We start from the raw sequence: 18,915 nt of genomic DNA, 5'->3' as shown, positions 1-18,915 counted from the left end.
ACCGCCTGACTGACCCTTAACCACTAACAGCGTTCTCTATATGTATGCTATACTAACCCTACCACTCGAGGAACCAATCCAGAGTGACGATAGATTTTTTGCTAACTTTCCCAGGTGACGCAAGTAGCGCGTCATACTGAGGCAAAAAGGGGCCTGCGAGCCACACGAATTTCGAGAGTCAGGACGGACGCGTACGATCCTAGACCCATCCCTGCCGTTGTTCAATAAACAGCAGAACCACCTTGCTTCTTGTGTGTGTCTCATACTCATTTTTGGGATACGCGGGAGGAGTTGGGGCCTCCCTGCCCGGAGGTGCGCGGACGGCCCAGCCGACCCCGGGAGAATTCCCCCCGACAAGTTGGAGGCACTGCTGAGATCTGTTTAAGATCCGCATTTTTATTTTTCCGGGAGCTCTCGTTGCGAGGAGGCCCGGCGGCGCAGCCCCCTCTGCCGCTGCCACCTTTTGAGGATTACAGGACCATCGCGGAACTGCGAGAAGACCGGACAGCGCAATCCGGATATTGGCCTTCGGGAGCCGGTTGAGAAGTATCCCGCCCGCGGTTGGCGATTGTCCAGACGTGGTCCAGACGAGGGGAGGCGGCGAGCCGCTTGGAGGGGTGCACGCAGTCGAGCGGCCCCGCATCAAGAGAACTTGGTGAGTATGCCACGCCCAACAAGCAATGTGAAATTGTGAGGGACGGGGGAGGAATAGAATACGGGAGGTGGGAGGTGTTACACACCCAGGCGGCGAAGGTTTGATAAATTAGTGTTGACGGTGAAGTGAATGGTAGCTGGATAAGTGCGAGAGCAGTCAGCTACGTTACGAAGAAGGAGGAGGCGGAGCACGAAAACATCACGCGCGGCCGCTCGTAAACACTGATTGGCCTAGGTCGCGACCACCTGTAAGGGTGTGTGTGTGTGTGTGCGGTTTCCTACGAATTGGTGATTATTGATCAATGAGTAGATGAGGATCCCTATTGATCGAGCAGAAAACTCGATAGATAGATGACGTTTCCCTGTAGGCGGTAGCTAGCTGGTTGCCTAATACGGAAGATAATTGGCTGGTTAAGCCCTCCTGTAGAGGGGCGTATCACACGCGAGGCGATGCAGCGTGCGCAGTCTGATTATATTGTTGATTACCTTGTTCCAGCCGTGACAAGAGGACAGCTGTGAGGTTAACGGGGGTAGATTGCAAACTTATTTCAAACTTTTAAAAACATGTAAAGAACTTACCGGTAGTTTTGGAAGAGGTCGGTGACGTCACCAGTAGGGCTTTCATAGGATATCTCGAGCACAAGGCATTGTTGGAGAGTGGTGGGGAAGAGAATAATGGTAAGGGAGTGGAGACGGAGATAAACGGTAACGATTAGATCGGGGCAAGGTGAAGAGAGGGACGTGGCCGCGCACGGAGAACGCCGGCCACGACAAGTGAAGAAAGAGGAGGAGGGGTGAAATAAAGTGGGACGGCTGTATAAGAACGCACACAGGGCACGCAGCCGCAGGGGGCTACGTGCGCCTCGGCCGTAGGGGGCCGTAACGGTGTTAGGGGAAGGAAGAAAAGAGAGAAAAGAATATATAAATGCAAATGCTATATTTTACTATTCTCTTTTAGCGGACAATCGCAAGTCCCCAAAATTACGGGGCCAGGTAAAACATCTGAAATTGTATAGCGTTCATTATTAGCAAGATAACCGCTACCATATAGAGGGAGGATAACAACTCAGTGCTACTATGTCATACGGGACAGGAACGGGAGGGTGGGGAAACACCCTTACTACCCCGCTACAGCATATATGTAAAACACTGTCACCCCATAGGGAGAAACTGATCAAATCAAATACAGCATAGAATGGACACAGGGAACGGACAACAAAATGACGACACCATGGCCGCCTAATGGCAGTTTCGACCCATACATCCAACACTCACTATTAACCCATCTACATAACACATACAAGGGGAAGAAGTTGACACACCACGTGGAGGTGTTTAACTTATGGAGAATGTTCCAGGGGTCCCGACCAGGACCAAACGGAATTTTCACTGTGGGGGAAACAAAGGAAGAGAAAAAGATTAAGGAGGAAGAAGAGAATGGGGAAAAAGAGAGTGAAGGCACACAGTGCACGGGGAACGGACAAGAGGGAGGAGAAAAGAGTAGCAACCTAAACGAAAAAGAAATAAAAAAGGAACAGGGCGACGACATGCCCCTAGCGAAGGTAGTGAAAAAAGAGGAAGGGGGGTTATATCCTTTAACGGAACTATGAGAAATAGTGAGAGAACAATTAAGGGCGGCTGAGGGGTACTCGAACCCGGCATACAGCCCACCACCATATACAGCTACAGGTGGCCACACGGGAGGGGAGCAGACAAGTACGGCGGGGTCAATTTATACGAAGATGCCCGCAGGGGAGGGGAGGACTAGCGAAGAACAAATCGCAGCAATAGGACATGATGAGTGGGTAGCTGCGCAGGTATTATTAAAATTACGAGGTTCATTAACAGGAGAAGAGAAGGAGGTAGTAAGGAAAATGGACGAAGATAATGAGAGAAAGAGCGAGATGAAAGGGGAAGGGGGAAAAGAAAGGAGGAAGAGCTGTTACGAGAAAAAGAAGAGATTTTGGAGGAACGATTAGCAGAATTAAGGAATGAGCAAAATGCCCTGATCAAGCAGCTTGAGAGGGAGGAAAGAGAGACCACGGGAAAAGAAAGAAAGTAAGAATGAGTTGGAAAAAATGAGGGAACGAACTGAAGAGCGAAAGAGAGAAGCTGAAAGGGTAAAGGCAGTAGCAGAAAGGGTATCCCGAGCAGCAAAGCGCGACAAGAAAAGAGAGGAAGAAGAGAAAGAAAAAGAAATGGAAATATGGAAGAGGAAAATACTATCAGAAACGACCAAGAAATACGAAGAAGGGAGGATGATAGAAAGCATATTAGAGCGGGAAAGAGAGATGGGAAAGGAAGAGAGAAGAGGAAAGGATATTGGAACAGATGAGTAGTGAAGTAATGGAGGAATTAATAAAGAAAAGAGGAAATAGGTAGAGAGATAGCGGAGAAAAAAGAAGGGGAAAGAGAAGATAGGAGAGGGGAGAGTGAAGTAAGGAGATATGTACGCAGAGACACAGAAGTAGCAACAACATCAGCACAAAGGGGAGCAATTGGTAAAGAAGAACCGGGAGGAACAGATTTAATAGACTTAAAAACAGTAACGATTAGAGGGAAAAAGACAGATTGGGGGTTGTCGCTCCTGGATGACTTTTGTAGTGAGGAAGAAGAAGGAATGGAGAAGGAAGGAAGAAATAGGGAAAGGGAAAGCTTAGATAAATTGTACATCACCCGGACTAACAGGGAATCACCATGGGCCTGCAGAAGAAAGGAAGAACTGGGGGGAAGTGAGGGGGAAGAGCAAGGAATGGCGGGAAGGCAGACACGTGCAGCTACACCCTCATCATCCCGTGCAACATGCCCACCTACACCCGCACCCGCCCCTCACGAACACACACCCTACGCAGGCAGGTTTAGAGATCTCCCTGTACACAGGCAGGAAGAACGAATATACACGCCCGCATTAAATAAAGGAAATGATAAAAGAAGGGGAAGAGATGGAGGAGAAACAGTTACAAGCAGGGGAAATATGGACACAACAGACTATGTAGAAGACACGGAAGAAGAGGAGGGGTATACAGACTTGACTCTGGGGAACCCAGGGGGTCAGACAGGACACAACCTAATGCCACTTTTGGAGAGGGGAGGGGTTAGACCACAATACGTCCCTTGGAAGCATGCAGACAAGGAAAATATAAAGTGCAGGCTCCCATCATTAAGTGGAGGTGCGGGGAAATGGATATATGAAATGGAAAAACACACCGCAGGACAGAAACTGGCATTAGGAGATGTAAAGGGCCTCCTAATATCAATATTGGGGGATGCAGCAGATAACATCTGGAAGAGAGCAGGCTTCCCCGGGGTCACAATAACAAACACATCACACGACGGGGCGCCATTCGCAAACTGCAGACATGCATTATGGCAAGCGCTGAGGGTACAATACCCAGACACATCAGACATCAGACATAGGAGCGATTACATCACGCAAGATGCGTGAGAACGAAGATCCTGTTGATTATATCCAGGGAATTCAAGAGAAGTGGCGTATGGAAACTAGAGAACAATGGGACAAAACACCAGCTATATTCTATCATATACTAATACAAGGGCTCCCAGAAGCAGTGCAGAAACAATTGAAGAAAGTAGTGGGGATGGAAGCAAAAGCCTGGCCAGAAATACAACTGATGATAGTACATCATTGTAGAACATGGCAAGAAAAGATGAAACAAAAGGAAGAGGATAGAAAAGCGGAAGAGGCTAAATTGGTGCAGAAAAAACTTACTAAATACACGATGGAGGGTGCACTAATAACTACACCTACAACAATGACACCAAAACCCACGCAAGAAGTGGCTGCACAAGATCCCTCCCAAATACAATCACCACAGATTGTAGCACAACAGCTGCCACCACCCCCACCATACATGACTAACATGGGAGGAGGATACTCAACATCAGGAGCTGGATATTATAATTACAACAGGGGAAGGGGAGGAATGATAAGGGGGGAGGGGATAGGGCTATAACACACAACAGCAAGGGGGAGGATTCAGAAGTTTCGACCCCACTGGGCAACCAGTATACCAGGACAATTCAGGGAGTTTCCCATGGCAGACCAGAGAACCACCGGTATGTTGGATTTGTGGATTATTGGGACACAGGTCACGCACATGTAGAATGAGACCCGGCACACCAGCATGGGGAGAACAGGGACAACAAGGGCCTAGAAGGGAACAGCAGGGCCACCAACAACAGCAGGCACTGCAGCCGGGAAATGTGCAGCAACAACTAATAACACAACAACAGCCACAGACATATTCACTACCACAACAACAGGTAGCGATGACACAACAACCTCAAGTACACAACCCTTACACAGGAAGTGGTCAATCATTATACCCACAATAGGACAGCCCACAGACGGCCTTGATGTGTCCCATCCTCTCGGTAACACCTAATAGTGCGGAGGAACCACGCATAGAGGTAACGATAGGTGACAAAAAATGATCATTTCTTGTTGACACCGGGGCATAAGGGAAGGTAAATTTAAGATGTCAGGTGAGGCCATGACCACCCAAGGATTCTCTGGGGCTGGGGGGTTGGTTCCCTTTACTGATAACATACCCTTATCGATAGGGGATTATGACATGTCCGTCCCGTTTTTATATTCAAGGGACTCACCAGTAAACATACTCGGGAGAGACATAATGAGCAGGTTGAATATGACAATCTCCTTCACGGAGGACGGCATAATTTGTTCCACTCCTGGAATAAACATGCTCACTGCACGGCAAATGATGCAAGCATACTGTGGACAGACAGTGATTAGAGCTGAGCCAGTAGATGGCGAACTGTTCCAGTACGGAACAGACATGGCATTCGCGTGGATGCCATGAATAGAAGGAAAGATCTGGAGGAGGCCAACAGCCTATTTGTTTAGACCAGAAACACCAGCCAATGAACCAGAAGGAAAGGTAATTTCAGTGAGCATGGAGAGCATTATAGCGACTGCTGATTACATCGCAGTACATGCCCAAGACAGGGAAGGAAGAGCATGGAGGGCAGTGATAGCACTAGCTGAGGGATGCAGGCTCACCCAGGTGTCAGATGAGGAGCTCTTTTCAGAAGGAAAGGAAGAGGGTGAAATGGTATTTATGATGAGTGTAGATATATGGCTAAGAATGACATACAAACAAGTGGCACAGAAAATTGCAATGGCACTTGAAGCACCCACATCCACCCCAGTTCCCTTCTTTGAGGAGGATATGGCAAAAGTTCCAACATTATTGTGGACTACTAGTCCCTATGACGTGGGGTGTATAAAAAGTATCGGGGGAGTAAGAATAAAATTGAAAAAAGGTGCAATACTCCCTAGAGTGAAGCAATACCCACTATCAAAAGAGGCAGATGAGGGCATATATGAAACAATAACGGCCCTTATAAATAATGGCATATTGGTACCGTCAGAATCGCCATGTAACACAGCCGTATATCCAGTGCGCAAAGCTAAAGGAGGGTCTTGGCGTTTCATCCAGGACCTCAGGCCCTTGGACAACATAGTGGAAGCAGAATACCCCATAGCAGCAAACCCGGCCACAATATTGTGTGGAATTCCAGCAGAGGCATCATGATTTACAGTGATTGACCTCATAAATGCCTTTTTCTCAATACCCCTGCATCCAGATTCACAAGATCTGACAAGCTTCACGTACAGAAACACAAAATGGAAGCACACCAGATTGCCACAAGGGTACTGCGAGTCACCCTCAATTTTCAACAGAGTAATACAGATGGACTTGGGAAACATTGAATTGGAAAGCAGTGTTGCAATATGTTGACGACATAATAATTAGCAGCACAAGCGAAAAAAGATGCAGGGAGGACTCATTGAAGATGCTGACAATATTAGCTGAAAAGGGTTACAAGGTAGACAAAGAAAAGTTACAGTACTGTCAGGAACAGGTATTATACATTGGTCAGCTCATATCCCAATACGGAAGAAAGATTGCACCATAAAGAGCACAGGCTATATCAAAAACGCCATTGCCACAAACAGTGAGGGAGCTGCAGCAGTTCCTGGGATTGTGCAACTACTGTAGAGCATGGGTATTTGATTACAGCTCATACATAGCACCCCTACTTGAAGCATTGAGAGAAGCTAACAAAGGGGAGAAAAAATTGGGGTGGACAATGGAAATGAAAGAGGCCTTTGATGAACTGAAAGACGCAATATCAACCGCTCCGGTACTGGCCACCCCAGATTATGAACGACAATTCTTTATATTTTTACATTGCGACTCAGCAGTAATGAAAGCAGTGTTGGCTCAAAAAACAAGCATGGGATACAAACCAGTAGCATTTTACAGCGGTCACTTGGATCCTGTTATGTTAGGTAATTTCCCTTGCGAACAAGGTCTCGCCGCAGCTGCCTTCGCGGTAGAGAAATCATCATCTATTACAATGGGGTGCCCAACCACACTATTTGTGGAGCATGCACTATTTGCAATATTGAACAAGCCTAAGCCCACACTAACCACGCAGAGGGTGTCAGGTTATGAGATCATCTTATCTAGACCAGAATTATCCATTGTTAGATGCAGCACAGTTAATCCTGCAAGGTTTATAGCGGAAGTGATTGAGGAAGGCGACTATACACATGATTGTACGCAGACTACTGAAATATACTCATGTACTAGAAAAGTTGAAGAGGATGCGCTAAATGGAGGAGAGCTCTTGTTCATTGATGGGTCATCAACAATAGACCAGAGTGATGGGATAAGGAGAACTGGGGCAGCAGTTGTAAAAATGACAGAGGAATTGGTGTGTGTGTGGCGGTGAAATGTGTACAATTACCACAACATTACTCTGCTCAAGCAGCAGAATTGGTTGCACTGATCTTGGCGTTGAAGGAAAGCTTTGACAAAAGAGTAACTATATATTCTGATAGCGCATATGTCACGTCTACTGTCCACTCGGGATTAACAAAATGGAGGAGAAGAGGGTTCAGGAGAGCTGACGGCACCCCAGTGCAACAGGCTCTCTTATTAACTGAGTTAATTGAAGTAATAAATGATCCCCAAGAACTAGCTTTGGTCAAATGTCTCGCACACACTAATGGAGAAGATCATATCTCGAAAGGAAATGCAGCAGCAGACGCACATGCGAAGTATGCTGCTTATTTTGGTGAGATATGGAACCCCCCAGAGTCAGAGAGAGGGAGGGGGATAGCTAAAGAGATGTTGATGAAAGAAGGGTACACTCATCTCCCAGCCACACAGATAATGGAGTTACAAGCGGCTGCACCAATGGCAGAAAAAGAAATATGGGCGAAAAGAGGATGTACAATGTCGCCAACTGACGCACTATGGCGTCAGGGTAACACTGGAAAGATGGTAATGCCATTGGCACTATTGAACACCGCCCTGAGCCAACTCCATCACCCAGCTCATACAGGCAAGGAAGTTATTGCAGCACGAATTAGGGAAGACTGGTTCTGCCCAGAGTTAAATTCCCATGTGACAAATTTTATCAGCAATTGTCTCACATGTCAACAGTTTACGGCCGGTCACACACTGCAAGTGATAAAAGGCACTATACCCCGGCCAGAGGGACCCTTCCTGCACATCCATATTGATTATGTTGATATGATCAACGTATGTCAAGGAAATAGGTATATGATTGTAGTGGTATGCCCATTCTCCAGGTGGATTGAGGCAGGACCCTGCTCACATCCAGATACATTCAGAGCAGCTAAATTTCTAGTGAGGGAGGTTTTTCCCAGGTGGGGAGTGTGCGAGGTACTGCAGTCGGATAACGGCCCGCATTTCGCTAATGAAATGTTCCAGCACATCACATCCTTACTGAACATCAAGCATAAATTTGCATGTGCATATCACCCGCAGGCCAACGGTATATGCGAACGCCTGAATGGCCTACTGAAGGAGGCAATTGCAAAGATACAGCAAACAACAAAGAAGAGTTGGTTGTATTGCCTTCCGCTAGCTCTATTTGAGCTGAGGAATAGACCAGGCTCCGACCACCACCTCACTCCTCACGAGGTGGTGACCGGACGTCAAATGCGCCTTCCTCTAACGCCAACATCAAGAGCATTCACAGACTATGAAAACACTGCAACTGTTCTTGGTGATGAAATGTACCAATATGTGTCTTCTTTGATTACTAGTGTAGTGTTTGTGTCTCAACAGCACGAGCGCACGCGGGGCGGGTCTAAGAGTCATCGACAAGAAGACGCGGACAAAGAATTGGAAAAGGAAAAACTGTGCAAAATTGCTAAAGGTGACCATGTGCTACTCTGCAATTTCAATAGAAAGTGGAACAGCCCACGCTTCACTGGTCCCCACCTGGTAGAGGAGGTATCTACGAGAGCAGTAAAGTTGCAGGATAAGCGTGCTTGGAATCACCTGCACGACGCGAAGATCTGCAAACTCCAGACCCGCCCTAGCGTCACCGACAGGGCCATTGGAAGAACAGCGACACCTACGGAGAAAGAGACGTCTACCACAGCTGACGACCTCACTGTCTCCATACCCTGCCACCCCCCAGAATACCCAGAGACAAGTACTGAAATAGAAACTGGTAATTCCCATACCGCCCACCCCATGGTCACACGATCAAAGAGTATAGAGACTTCCGCTAGTTGAGCCCCAAACCCTCTGCCCACAAACCCCTACCCACTACAGCCACCACCCAATTGAAGGACATTGTTTTGCACATATACACATGTAAACACTTGTATGTTTTCTTTTTCTTTCTCACACATGCAGGTACCGTGTATTATTGTATTGCTAAGAAAATAAGATTTCAAACAGCGTACATTGCCCAGGAGTAGATGCTACCCTCAGACGATAATTACCCTGAAGCCCTATCACACCAATTTTTATATCACATAAAAAGGCCAAAGTACCTAAAAAGAAGGAGGATACGTGTTTACTACACCGCATTTATCTTGGCCATAGAACAATCAATGCCCCATCTTCACCAACACTTACCTGCCCTAAGAGACAGATCGCTTAGATTGGCGTGGGAACAGCTCTTCGCCTGGGCACTGAACGACTACTTGATAGGGAGGGCTTGATAACAACAACTAACAATAATAACAAGCGTATTGAGAATTTTCAGGCGGGCAACTTTAAGGTCGCAAGAATAAGCTGCCGGACTGCAGCAAGGTAAGAGCAAATGCCGGTGAGACTAGCTTTTGTAATAAAGATGATAGGGGTTTTGATGATCACTGTTTTTTTGGCTGCCTCTGTATGGCAGAAAGGTTATGCTATCAATATTTTGGCTGCACCCAAACCTAGTGTACCCCTACCCACGGCTGCAACAGGTGTTACGTCAGGTGGTACTAGCAAACCCCCACATAAGGGAAATAGAGTTAAACGCAGCACATACTCAGATAATAAAGGCATTGATAATTACATAACAGATTCAGCACACGTCTCGAACAACATGTGGTACCAGCACATGACCCAAATAGGTAAGCAGACAACAGAAGACAGCTGCTATGTCTGCTCATTGATCCCATACGCCATGAGCGCTTGTCGAACATTCGTTGCCACAGAAATAGATGATAAGACAGCACGATGTATAATATACCTGGCACTATTCCAAACGAGAGGGAGATTTCAAGGGACGGTGGGGAGACTGGTGTGGAAAACGCGAGACACATATCCATACGAAAACAACTTCAAGTCTTATTTGAGTTACCATAAGAGCAGTTTGCATGCTGAAGCATTCAGATACATGACAAGTGGTCCTGAAAAGGGAGAAACGAAGAAAGTAACACTGCAATACCTACCATGTGACTGGTACGCTACTGAAGTTCCTGGTACACAAGGATGTTGGGAAAGACCACTGGTGGTAATAACAGGGAAGGTGTACATGAACAACAAATGGGACATAGGAGTGGTTGGCAGCAACATGGTAACAAGAGAAAATATTACCACTATTGATGAACACAATAACAGATGTTGGACGATTTGGGGCAAGTACGTACCCATGCTGACGTGAATGGAGAAGGATGAAGACCCAATGAGCATACTGCCGCTGTCTGCACCTAAGCTATGCTACCCACATAGAGGAGAAGTGGACGTGGGATACAACACCAACTGTGCCAGCGTGTTAGAGTTACCAGAGGGGGGAGCAGGAACAGCAGTATTAGTGGACCACTACTGGGCCTGCGGAAACAAGGCATACCACACACTGCCCCCTCAGTGGAACGGTATATGCACAATGGTACACATTAATGTACCATCACTTGTGGTGCCCCAGAAACATGTGAACATGGCGAACTTCCCGAAAATGGATGAAGGAAACAAGAGGAAGAAGAGGTCTGTACAATCTCAGAGGGGGTCAGACAACGAAAACAACAACAACAATAATGTCCTGAATAGGAAAAAAAGACAAGGAGAACCTCTGACAGGGAATTACCTATGGGGAAGGTCGGAAACAGCACTCACTTCAATCCCACCAGAACACAGACTATTCAGCAGAGCAGCAATGTTTTTCTGGTCAATAATACATCCGGGACTACAAGCTTACGCAAACGCAAAATGGCTCCAGATAACACGATGGGAGCTGATGATGACAATTAATTCTACAGTAAATGGATTCAACGAAATAAAAGAGGACCTGCGAGCAGTGAGGATGGTAGCACTACAGAACAGATACGTATTAGATCTCCTTACAGCAATGGAAGGAGGAGTTTGCGCAAAGATAGGACAATCATGCTGCACATTTATTCCTGCTAACGATGCTGACAATGGTACACTCACCGAAGCAGTACCACAACTGGCCCAGATGCACTCCAAAATGATGGAAGAAAGTAAAGGAGTGAAGAAGGATGACAGCTGGTTTTCATTTTTATGGTCATGGATGCCATCATGGCTGTCGGACGGAAGATTATCGTTGGATGTATAATACTGGTTGGAGCTGCACTGATCATAATAAGGTTCTGGAAAGCCCGGAAAGCATGCACTACAGACGAAATGATCGAATTGGTTGGTATGCACCCCTTGATGCCGACTGATGATGGCCAGCACACAGGCACAATAATAAAAGAAAGAGAAAAACTGCGCAAACAGATCATCACCAACCACCTGGACCCGCCATCCGTGAAGCTCGAAAACCCAAGAAACCCAAGGAGCTACATCGGGAAATGGGTATACTGCACACCTGGAGGAAGCTGTGTGTATATGTATTGGTCATTTGAAGACCATGTCAACCACTATGGACACCTGGGAGGAGTAACTAAAATATGGAGAGTAAGAGGAGATAAGGAAAAAGATATGTTTGTGGTCGACAAGTCGACCAGAGGGGGGACTGAAGTGGGAGAATGGGACAAAAGACTCCCCCCAATTCCCTCGCGCCCCTGTCCTAGAGGATCGCGACCCAGACACCCGCCACGAGATGAATTTGCCTATTTACCAGACGACCAAATACCCTGGTACAGGAACATACGGATGTGCCCACCAGCCTGCCCTGCTCAAGCCGACACCTGCGGCATGGATGAACTCGACCGAACCATTCAACAGTAAATAAACACATCGTTAGAGATGCCATGACGACCTAGCCAACGGACAGAGCACCCGTGCAACCATGCACACTGGACACTCCCACACCAATCCACACGAAGAACATATTCAGTGCTATGACGTAGGTGACGGACACACCCACTGACGCGCATCTTTATTATTTTTTTTTCACATAGGTTTTTCAAAATGCAGAAACGCAAGACGCACAAAGCACTCATCTAAAATGCTTGCTGACGCTTCTCCTAACCCATGCATTGTGACGAAAAATGCAACGAAGACATGATACTGGAAATGAAGCAATATGATACCGTAACTTAAAGTGCCGTGCATTAAACATCCCCACCTATGCACCAGGCCCAAGTAGGCCGCAAGCAAGAGCCTCCACGAACATTGAACGAACAAGAGTACAATTGCTGACCCTGCAGAATGAGCCCAGCGAGAACCGACAGCCAAGAGCGCAGTGTTGCAACTCGCATTCCACAAGCCGAAGCCAAGGTCACACCTGCAAACTAAGCCAGACACACAGTGGAAAATACAACATTAAATGTGCAGAATTCTGCCTCAACCACGGTCTCTCCTCACGTGACCAAGCCGAACCTGACAGGGTGCCAGACCCAGGAGGGAGAAGTCGCCTATGTCCCACGTTTGAGACACAGGCTGCAACAATGAAATGACCCAATGGACACCTACAGCGGTGGGAATAGTCTGCTCTCAAGCATATGAGCAAATCCACGCATTGTCTGCATAAACACATAGTTACATATTGTTGCAAATGACAGGTACACCGCGAGCTGGGAACAACGATGGTCCCAGGCTGGGTGGCTCGCGAGTGGACAAATCAGAACATGGGGCACTCATCACTGACGCCATTAACATTAGCCAATCATCAGAGGTCTTCGTGTGACAATTTTCATGTATCTAATAGAAGGGACAACCCAAGTATACCACCTGACTGTCCCTTAACCACTAACAGCGTTCTCTATACGTATGCTATACTAACCCTACCACTCGAGGAACCAATCCAGAGTGACGATAGGTTTTTTGCTAACTTTCCCAGGTGACGCAAGTAGCGCGTCATACTGAGGCAAAAAGGGGCCTGCGAGGACGGACGCTTACGATCCTAGACCCATCCCTGCCGTTGTTCAATAAACAGCAGAACCACCTTGCTTCTTGTGTGTGTCTCATACTCATTTTTGGGATACGCGGGAGGAGTTGGGGCCTCCCTGCCCGGAGGTTCGCGGACGGCCCAGCCGACCCCAGGAGAATTCCCCCCGACAGTGCATCACACAACAGTGCTCAATGCTTCAGCTTGGTGACCATCTTTAGTTTGTTGGCCATGAAGCAACCATCCTATGGGAAGATGGCACTACAGAAAACATATATTTAATTGACTATACCTGCACTCAATCACTTCTGAATCAAACGCCAATACATTTATAATGACAAATAGGACTAATGTGAGGTCCTTTAGTTTTGGAGAAACACAACTGTGTTATGGCATTTAAAGAAACTGTGGGTGTGCAGATAATGTAATCACAATGCTTGGGGACTTGGCATTTTGGCAAAGACGGGCCCTAAAATTACCTATTAAAAAGAAAAGGGTGATGTGGTCTAGAGAAAACGACAGAGAAATAACCAATTCCACCAAATGACCATACTGTTTGATTTACTGTCCATTACCAGACAGATCACAAGTAAACATCGAGTTGAACTCACAGCATCAATCTCATTCAGGATCTTCCACTGTTCGTAGGCCACCCCAAGTGCTTCGGCTGTCTGGATTGTCCTCTTCAGCTGACTCGTCCAAACCTTTAAGTCGGCAATTTCCTGCTCCTCGATAAACTGTCGAAGCGCCTGGGCAAACTAGGAAGAAGTACAGATTGCAAATTGAGGAGATAAAAAAATATAGCAATTTATCATTTTGATTCACCGAGATGCATTTTGATTTAACAAGTCTTAACAGTACACTTCTAAAGGACACCCATTGTCACTAGTTTAATTTGGTACCTAGCATCTCATTGCACTTGCTCCACTTGTCGCAAATGGCAATACCCATGAATTTGGAAAGTTGAAGCTGGCAAAGCTCTGCAATTGTGTCAACCTGGTAATGACACCTTGTAGCAGTGATATTAGTACAAGGAGTTATTCAAGATCTAAATGGGTATATGGGAGTCTAAACACACAAGCACTTTTTTCAACTGGCTTGCCTGTCCGTGAAGATATTTAGGGGCTAGTCCTCACGTGTTGACAAAGATCCCATGAACACATGACTGGACATTTGGAGCAAGGCATTATCAGGACATACACTTGCATGGTCATGTGTCCATAATAGTAAGAAAGCTTGACACCAGGATATCCCAAACCAGCGAAGTACTGCACACATCCGTGTGCCTTCCTGCAAACAACCTCTGTACGGCCTGTGAATAGCAACAGAGACAGTAAAAGAACCAGCAGTTCTTCTGTGGAATATCGGATGCTTAAGAACACATGGCACAGAGTGGGTTAACGTTCTCACCTGCTTAATGGCTAACAACTAACTGTTTAACCCGATCAGTTTATTGCAGTATACCCAAATCAAACACAGGAGCCTCAAGGAGAACATCAGGGGATAGTTTATTGGCAGTACCTGCTTTCCACGCACAGCGAGACCTGAATCCCCACCGATCCTGCCAAGAAGGTTGTACTCGCTCTCTCCGTGCCGACAGAGGTAGATGGTGCGCGACTGGACATGAATGTTCATGAGGTAGTAGACGATTTTGCTTTGGATGTAATCTTGGACTTTATTTACCAGAAACCGCTGCCCCACATTTATCACTTTGATGAGGGAGTGATCTCTAAGGGGAACAAAAGCAGAGTATGTTGGATATTTTCTGGCAAGGTCAACTTTGGTCATATTATCCACTATCTGGAGATTGAAAAGACAGATAAATGTGTGATCTTAATGGGTCAACATGTTTACACAGAGTTTGAGCCACTGTAATGAAATACCTGCTCTGGTATCTTAGGTTTGCCATGAACCAATTTAGAAGTACTACAAACAAAAGATAAAAATAGCAGAGTTATCGTAATTTTTATCCTTGGAAACTGCCTTTATCCGACGGAACAAACCCACATTCTGACCAAGATGTGCGCCATTCTCCTCTTACGCTAGTAGTTCCCTTGTCCCCATAGCAAAAGAAAACAATTAAAAAAGAAACTTCCCTTTCCCCTTTTCTTAGTTATCAGGAGACATGCCTGCTATACCGCACCAGAGTTACTGCGGAAACGGAAAAGGGGCTCTACCTTTTCAGCTTTCTTTGCATTAAACACAATAGCCAATATATACTGTAGGCTCGCTCTAGCTTGTGAAGGGCATCCCGCTGCAGATGCACATTTTTTTATTGTATTGTTCATTTATAACACGCTTCATATCAGCAAGTGGTTTCAAAGCGCGGGATCGGGGCTGTAACCTGTGTGGCACCGCATTGTCTTGCTTCCAAGACAAATGCGTTGCCCCTGAGCTATCCTTCCTAATAGCAATAATAACCTGCATGGAGGGCTGCACTAGCCGCTAATGGCATTGCTCGTCCGTGTTAAAGGCCCTTATTTTGCTCAAGCCCATTGGCTCGAGCAGCAGATCGTTATAGCAGTCATGTTAGTGAATACTGCTAAATTAAAGCTCTACCCTGGTTTGAGCAAAGCCATCCTACTAAATTAGATTGGGTCACAAAACATTTGTAATGGAGTCAATGGATCCAGCTAAAGTATGGACACACATTTTTTTTTTAAATAAAATAGCTTGGCCTAAAACATTTTTAGACTCATTAAAAATACAGGTATCAATTGTAGAGTGGAAAGGTGCGTATTTGGTTGGCCCTATAGATGGTGCGCCTGTGGTAAGGGGTGGAGCATCTGAAGATACTGGTCTGATGTTAGGAGGGATTCTGGTGAACTTTGTGGTAAAAGTGCAATTTTATACACAATACCTCTAGGATCTTTGAGTCTGCTGGGGGTATTCTTGACAGCAGGTTTTGGTGGTTTTGTTGTGTGGGAAGAAAATAATTACTTATTTTATGGTATTTTAAATGTAAATGTTTTTGACCACCATATTTTCAATTAAAAGGTTAGCAATTTTAACAAGGAACCATTACGTACTGTGAACACATCATGAGCACTACACAAACAGACTTCAAGTTAAAACAAGATATTTATGAACTTAAATGTCAGGATGGTTAAAGGCCTAAATTGCCCCATGCTAAGGTGAGATTTGCCTACCTGGGCGACACTAAGGAAAGTCTGAGTCAAAGAGTTCAACTGAATAGTCCGTCTGTGTCCAAAACCTAGTCTTGCCTTCACAACCAGAACAAACAAATGTGTAGGGATGTTAAAGTCAAAAGAAACAGTGTTTAACTCAAAGTTCTGAGCTTCTTCCAGCTCACAGCTTTCCCTCAGCTCCCCTTCCCCCAAGCATAAGAAAGTTCCATTAAAAAAAGCAAGTCTTAGTTCCAGACAGGTTCCTTGGTGCTTGCTCCTGTGCACCAAGTCAGCTTTACTTGATTCCTTTTGTTGGCCTCTGGGTTTAGGGTGTGCTCTTGGGCCCCTCCGGCTTCCCCTTTGTCTCCTCGTGGCTCTGCCTCCATGTGTCACACACCCTTTTCCAAACAGTAGCCTCGCCACGCTGTATTCACTTATTAAAATTCGCTGTTTGGGCTTTCTTTGGCCTTTTATGTATTCAACTTTAAGGTTTAAATTCATTCGTGGTGCAACATGCATTCAATAGCAGTTCAGAGTTTAATGCAGTCTTATGTTGCTTAATTACATTCAGAGTTCAAAGTTTACTTGTTTGCTTCAATGTTAAATTAATTTGGTATTCAAAGTACAATGGCTTGCTTTAAATTTAAGATTCTCTGTAGTTTGGAAGTCAGCAATTTCACAGTTCACACGCTTTACGTGTTTTACATTGATTCCTTAATTGAAGACTTTTGACAACATCCCTTTCCCCCCCCCCAAGGTACGCGACCACTTCAATAACACGTTAACAGCTTGAGAAGGAAGGATTAATAACGTTCAGAGACTTTCGAAAACGTACCCGTTTCTTTAATAAAACACTGAACCATGCTGATACATTGTACAAGTCTCTGGTTTCATTTAACAATAGCGGTACACTTCTTGAGACTTGCAGTTAAGGTAACACCGGGTTTCTCTATCTTTGAAATTCACCGGCTCACACTAAAGTCCTTTTCCGTATCGCACCGACCACAAACTTGGCGTCTTACTTCTAGTTGTGTTTTTCTCTGCCCCTCAGACACTCACACCTGTGCAGCACCACGGGAGAACAAGCACTCCCTTCGATGGGATGAAGGACTACCCCCTCCTCTGGTCTCCTTCCTTCGCCTCAGCCCCACGGGGCTCGTGCTCCAATATTGCACTCGCCTGAATCCTCACCTGCTTCAGTCCCCAGTGTGCTTCTCGGGATGCAGAACAGCTCTCCACGGCTTCCATCAGCGTCATGGCTCTGTCTCCTCATATTCCTGTTCACATCTCATTTATACACCTGCGTTGTGCAAAAGTGTTGCAGGCGTGAGTCCTTTCTCTTAAATGCCAGACTATACTTAGGCTGATTAGGAAGACATGCCTGGTCTTTACAACGGTACACCTTTAGGCCCTCTTCCTCATCTCAGTACCAAAGTGGTGTAACTGCATGATAGTGTGCATAACTCTTAGTCGTCTCTTCCTCGTCCCAGCACTGTCAAATGTCACATGAGGGAAAATGAGGGGAGCTGGCTTATAATAGCCCACAAAGGTTGGGGGAGGGTTAGGTTTGCCATCAATAGGAAAAGGGGGGGTACCATATCTCGTCCAAGGGTTCCCCACTCCCATTCATCAAGGACCCCACACCCAGGTGATCCTCCCTCGCTTCTCCACCCCCAGGGTCAGGATCCAAGAACGATGGCCTTTACCTGGCTTACGGCACAGAGGATCTAAAGGGAGTAGGAGTGAGAATACCCTCAGTTTTCTGACAGCACACAATCTGCGTAGTTATTTTTGAAAAGTGATCTTATATCTTACTTGTCGTAGTCATCTGGGTCCAACGGCTCGTAGGTGACTTTGTAACATTCAATTCTCTTCAAGAAATCCTCCATAACATTTTCACGGTTTCGTTCCGGGTAATCTGGGCTGGACACTTTAACTTCCTGCACAAATACGTGAATAAAAAGGCATTTCAGAAAACAAATAAAGCAAGTGGAAAGTCTTCTACAAACAAACTGAAGTTTATCGTCAACTGAGCCAATTCAACACCAAGCACAATCTTTGACTACATCACCAGTTGTACATTTGAGTGACATGACATCTGACCTCAGTTCACCAAAAATAAAAATCTTTTAGAAACAAAAACTTTACTCATAGCTTTCTCCACCAATTAACCCAAAAACGTTACTTTCAATGTATACACTGCCTTAACAACTTATGAACATTATTTGCAATTAATCATGTATTTGGTGTTTAACTTGCTTTAAAAAGTAGAAGTAAATTGCGCCCCCTCCCCTACCCTCCCGGCTATTACTTTTCATGAAATAATGACTTTAAGATGAACTAATGTGAAACCTGTTATTTATGGCCATTGCGAAGAAAGAGTAATAGAGACCACTGCCTGAGCTATTGTCCATTATTTGTGAAATACACAATATTACAGCAAATTATGCTTTTATGCCAAATTGGCAATTAAGAGATGGGGGTAATAATAATAAAAATACTAATAATAATCTAAGGACTTGAAGTTCAA

The 18,915-nt window shown here is 45.7% G+C and overlaps 1 protein-coding gene across 6 annotated transcripts in view; it reads right to left on the bottom strand.

The window, feature by feature from the left end:
* The window catches only part of PFKFB2 (6-phosphofructo-2-kinase/fructose-2,6-biphosphatase 2), a 223,717-nt gene that overhangs the window by 116,192 nt on the left and 88,610 nt on the right, over positions 1-18,915 (bottom strand). For all 6 annotated transcript variants that reach the window (XM_069633224.1, XM_069633228.1, XM_069633227.1 and 3 more), the window contains exons 8-10: positions 18,201-18,325; positions 14,779-14,986; positions 13,869-14,015 (exon numbers count right to left, since the gene is read on the bottom strand). In XM_069633224.1, coding sequence (XP_069489325.1) covers positions 13,869-14,015; positions 14,779-14,986; positions 18,201-18,325 — 480 coding nt within the window. The remainder of the gene's footprint in view (positions 1-13,868; positions 14,016-14,778; positions 14,987-18,200; positions 18,326-18,915) is intronic.

The sequence above is a fragment of the Ambystoma mexicanum genome, chromosome 13, assembly GCF_040938575.1.
Source record: "Ambystoma mexicanum isolate Mex_15411 chromosome 13, UKY_AmexF1_1, whole genome shotgun sequence".
Lineage (NCBI taxonomy): Eukaryota > Metazoa > Chordata > Amphibia > Caudata > Ambystomatidae > Ambystoma > Ambystoma mexicanum.
Note: the sequence above shows the minus strand (reverse complement) of the source record. Positions and strands in the feature narration are given on the sequence as shown.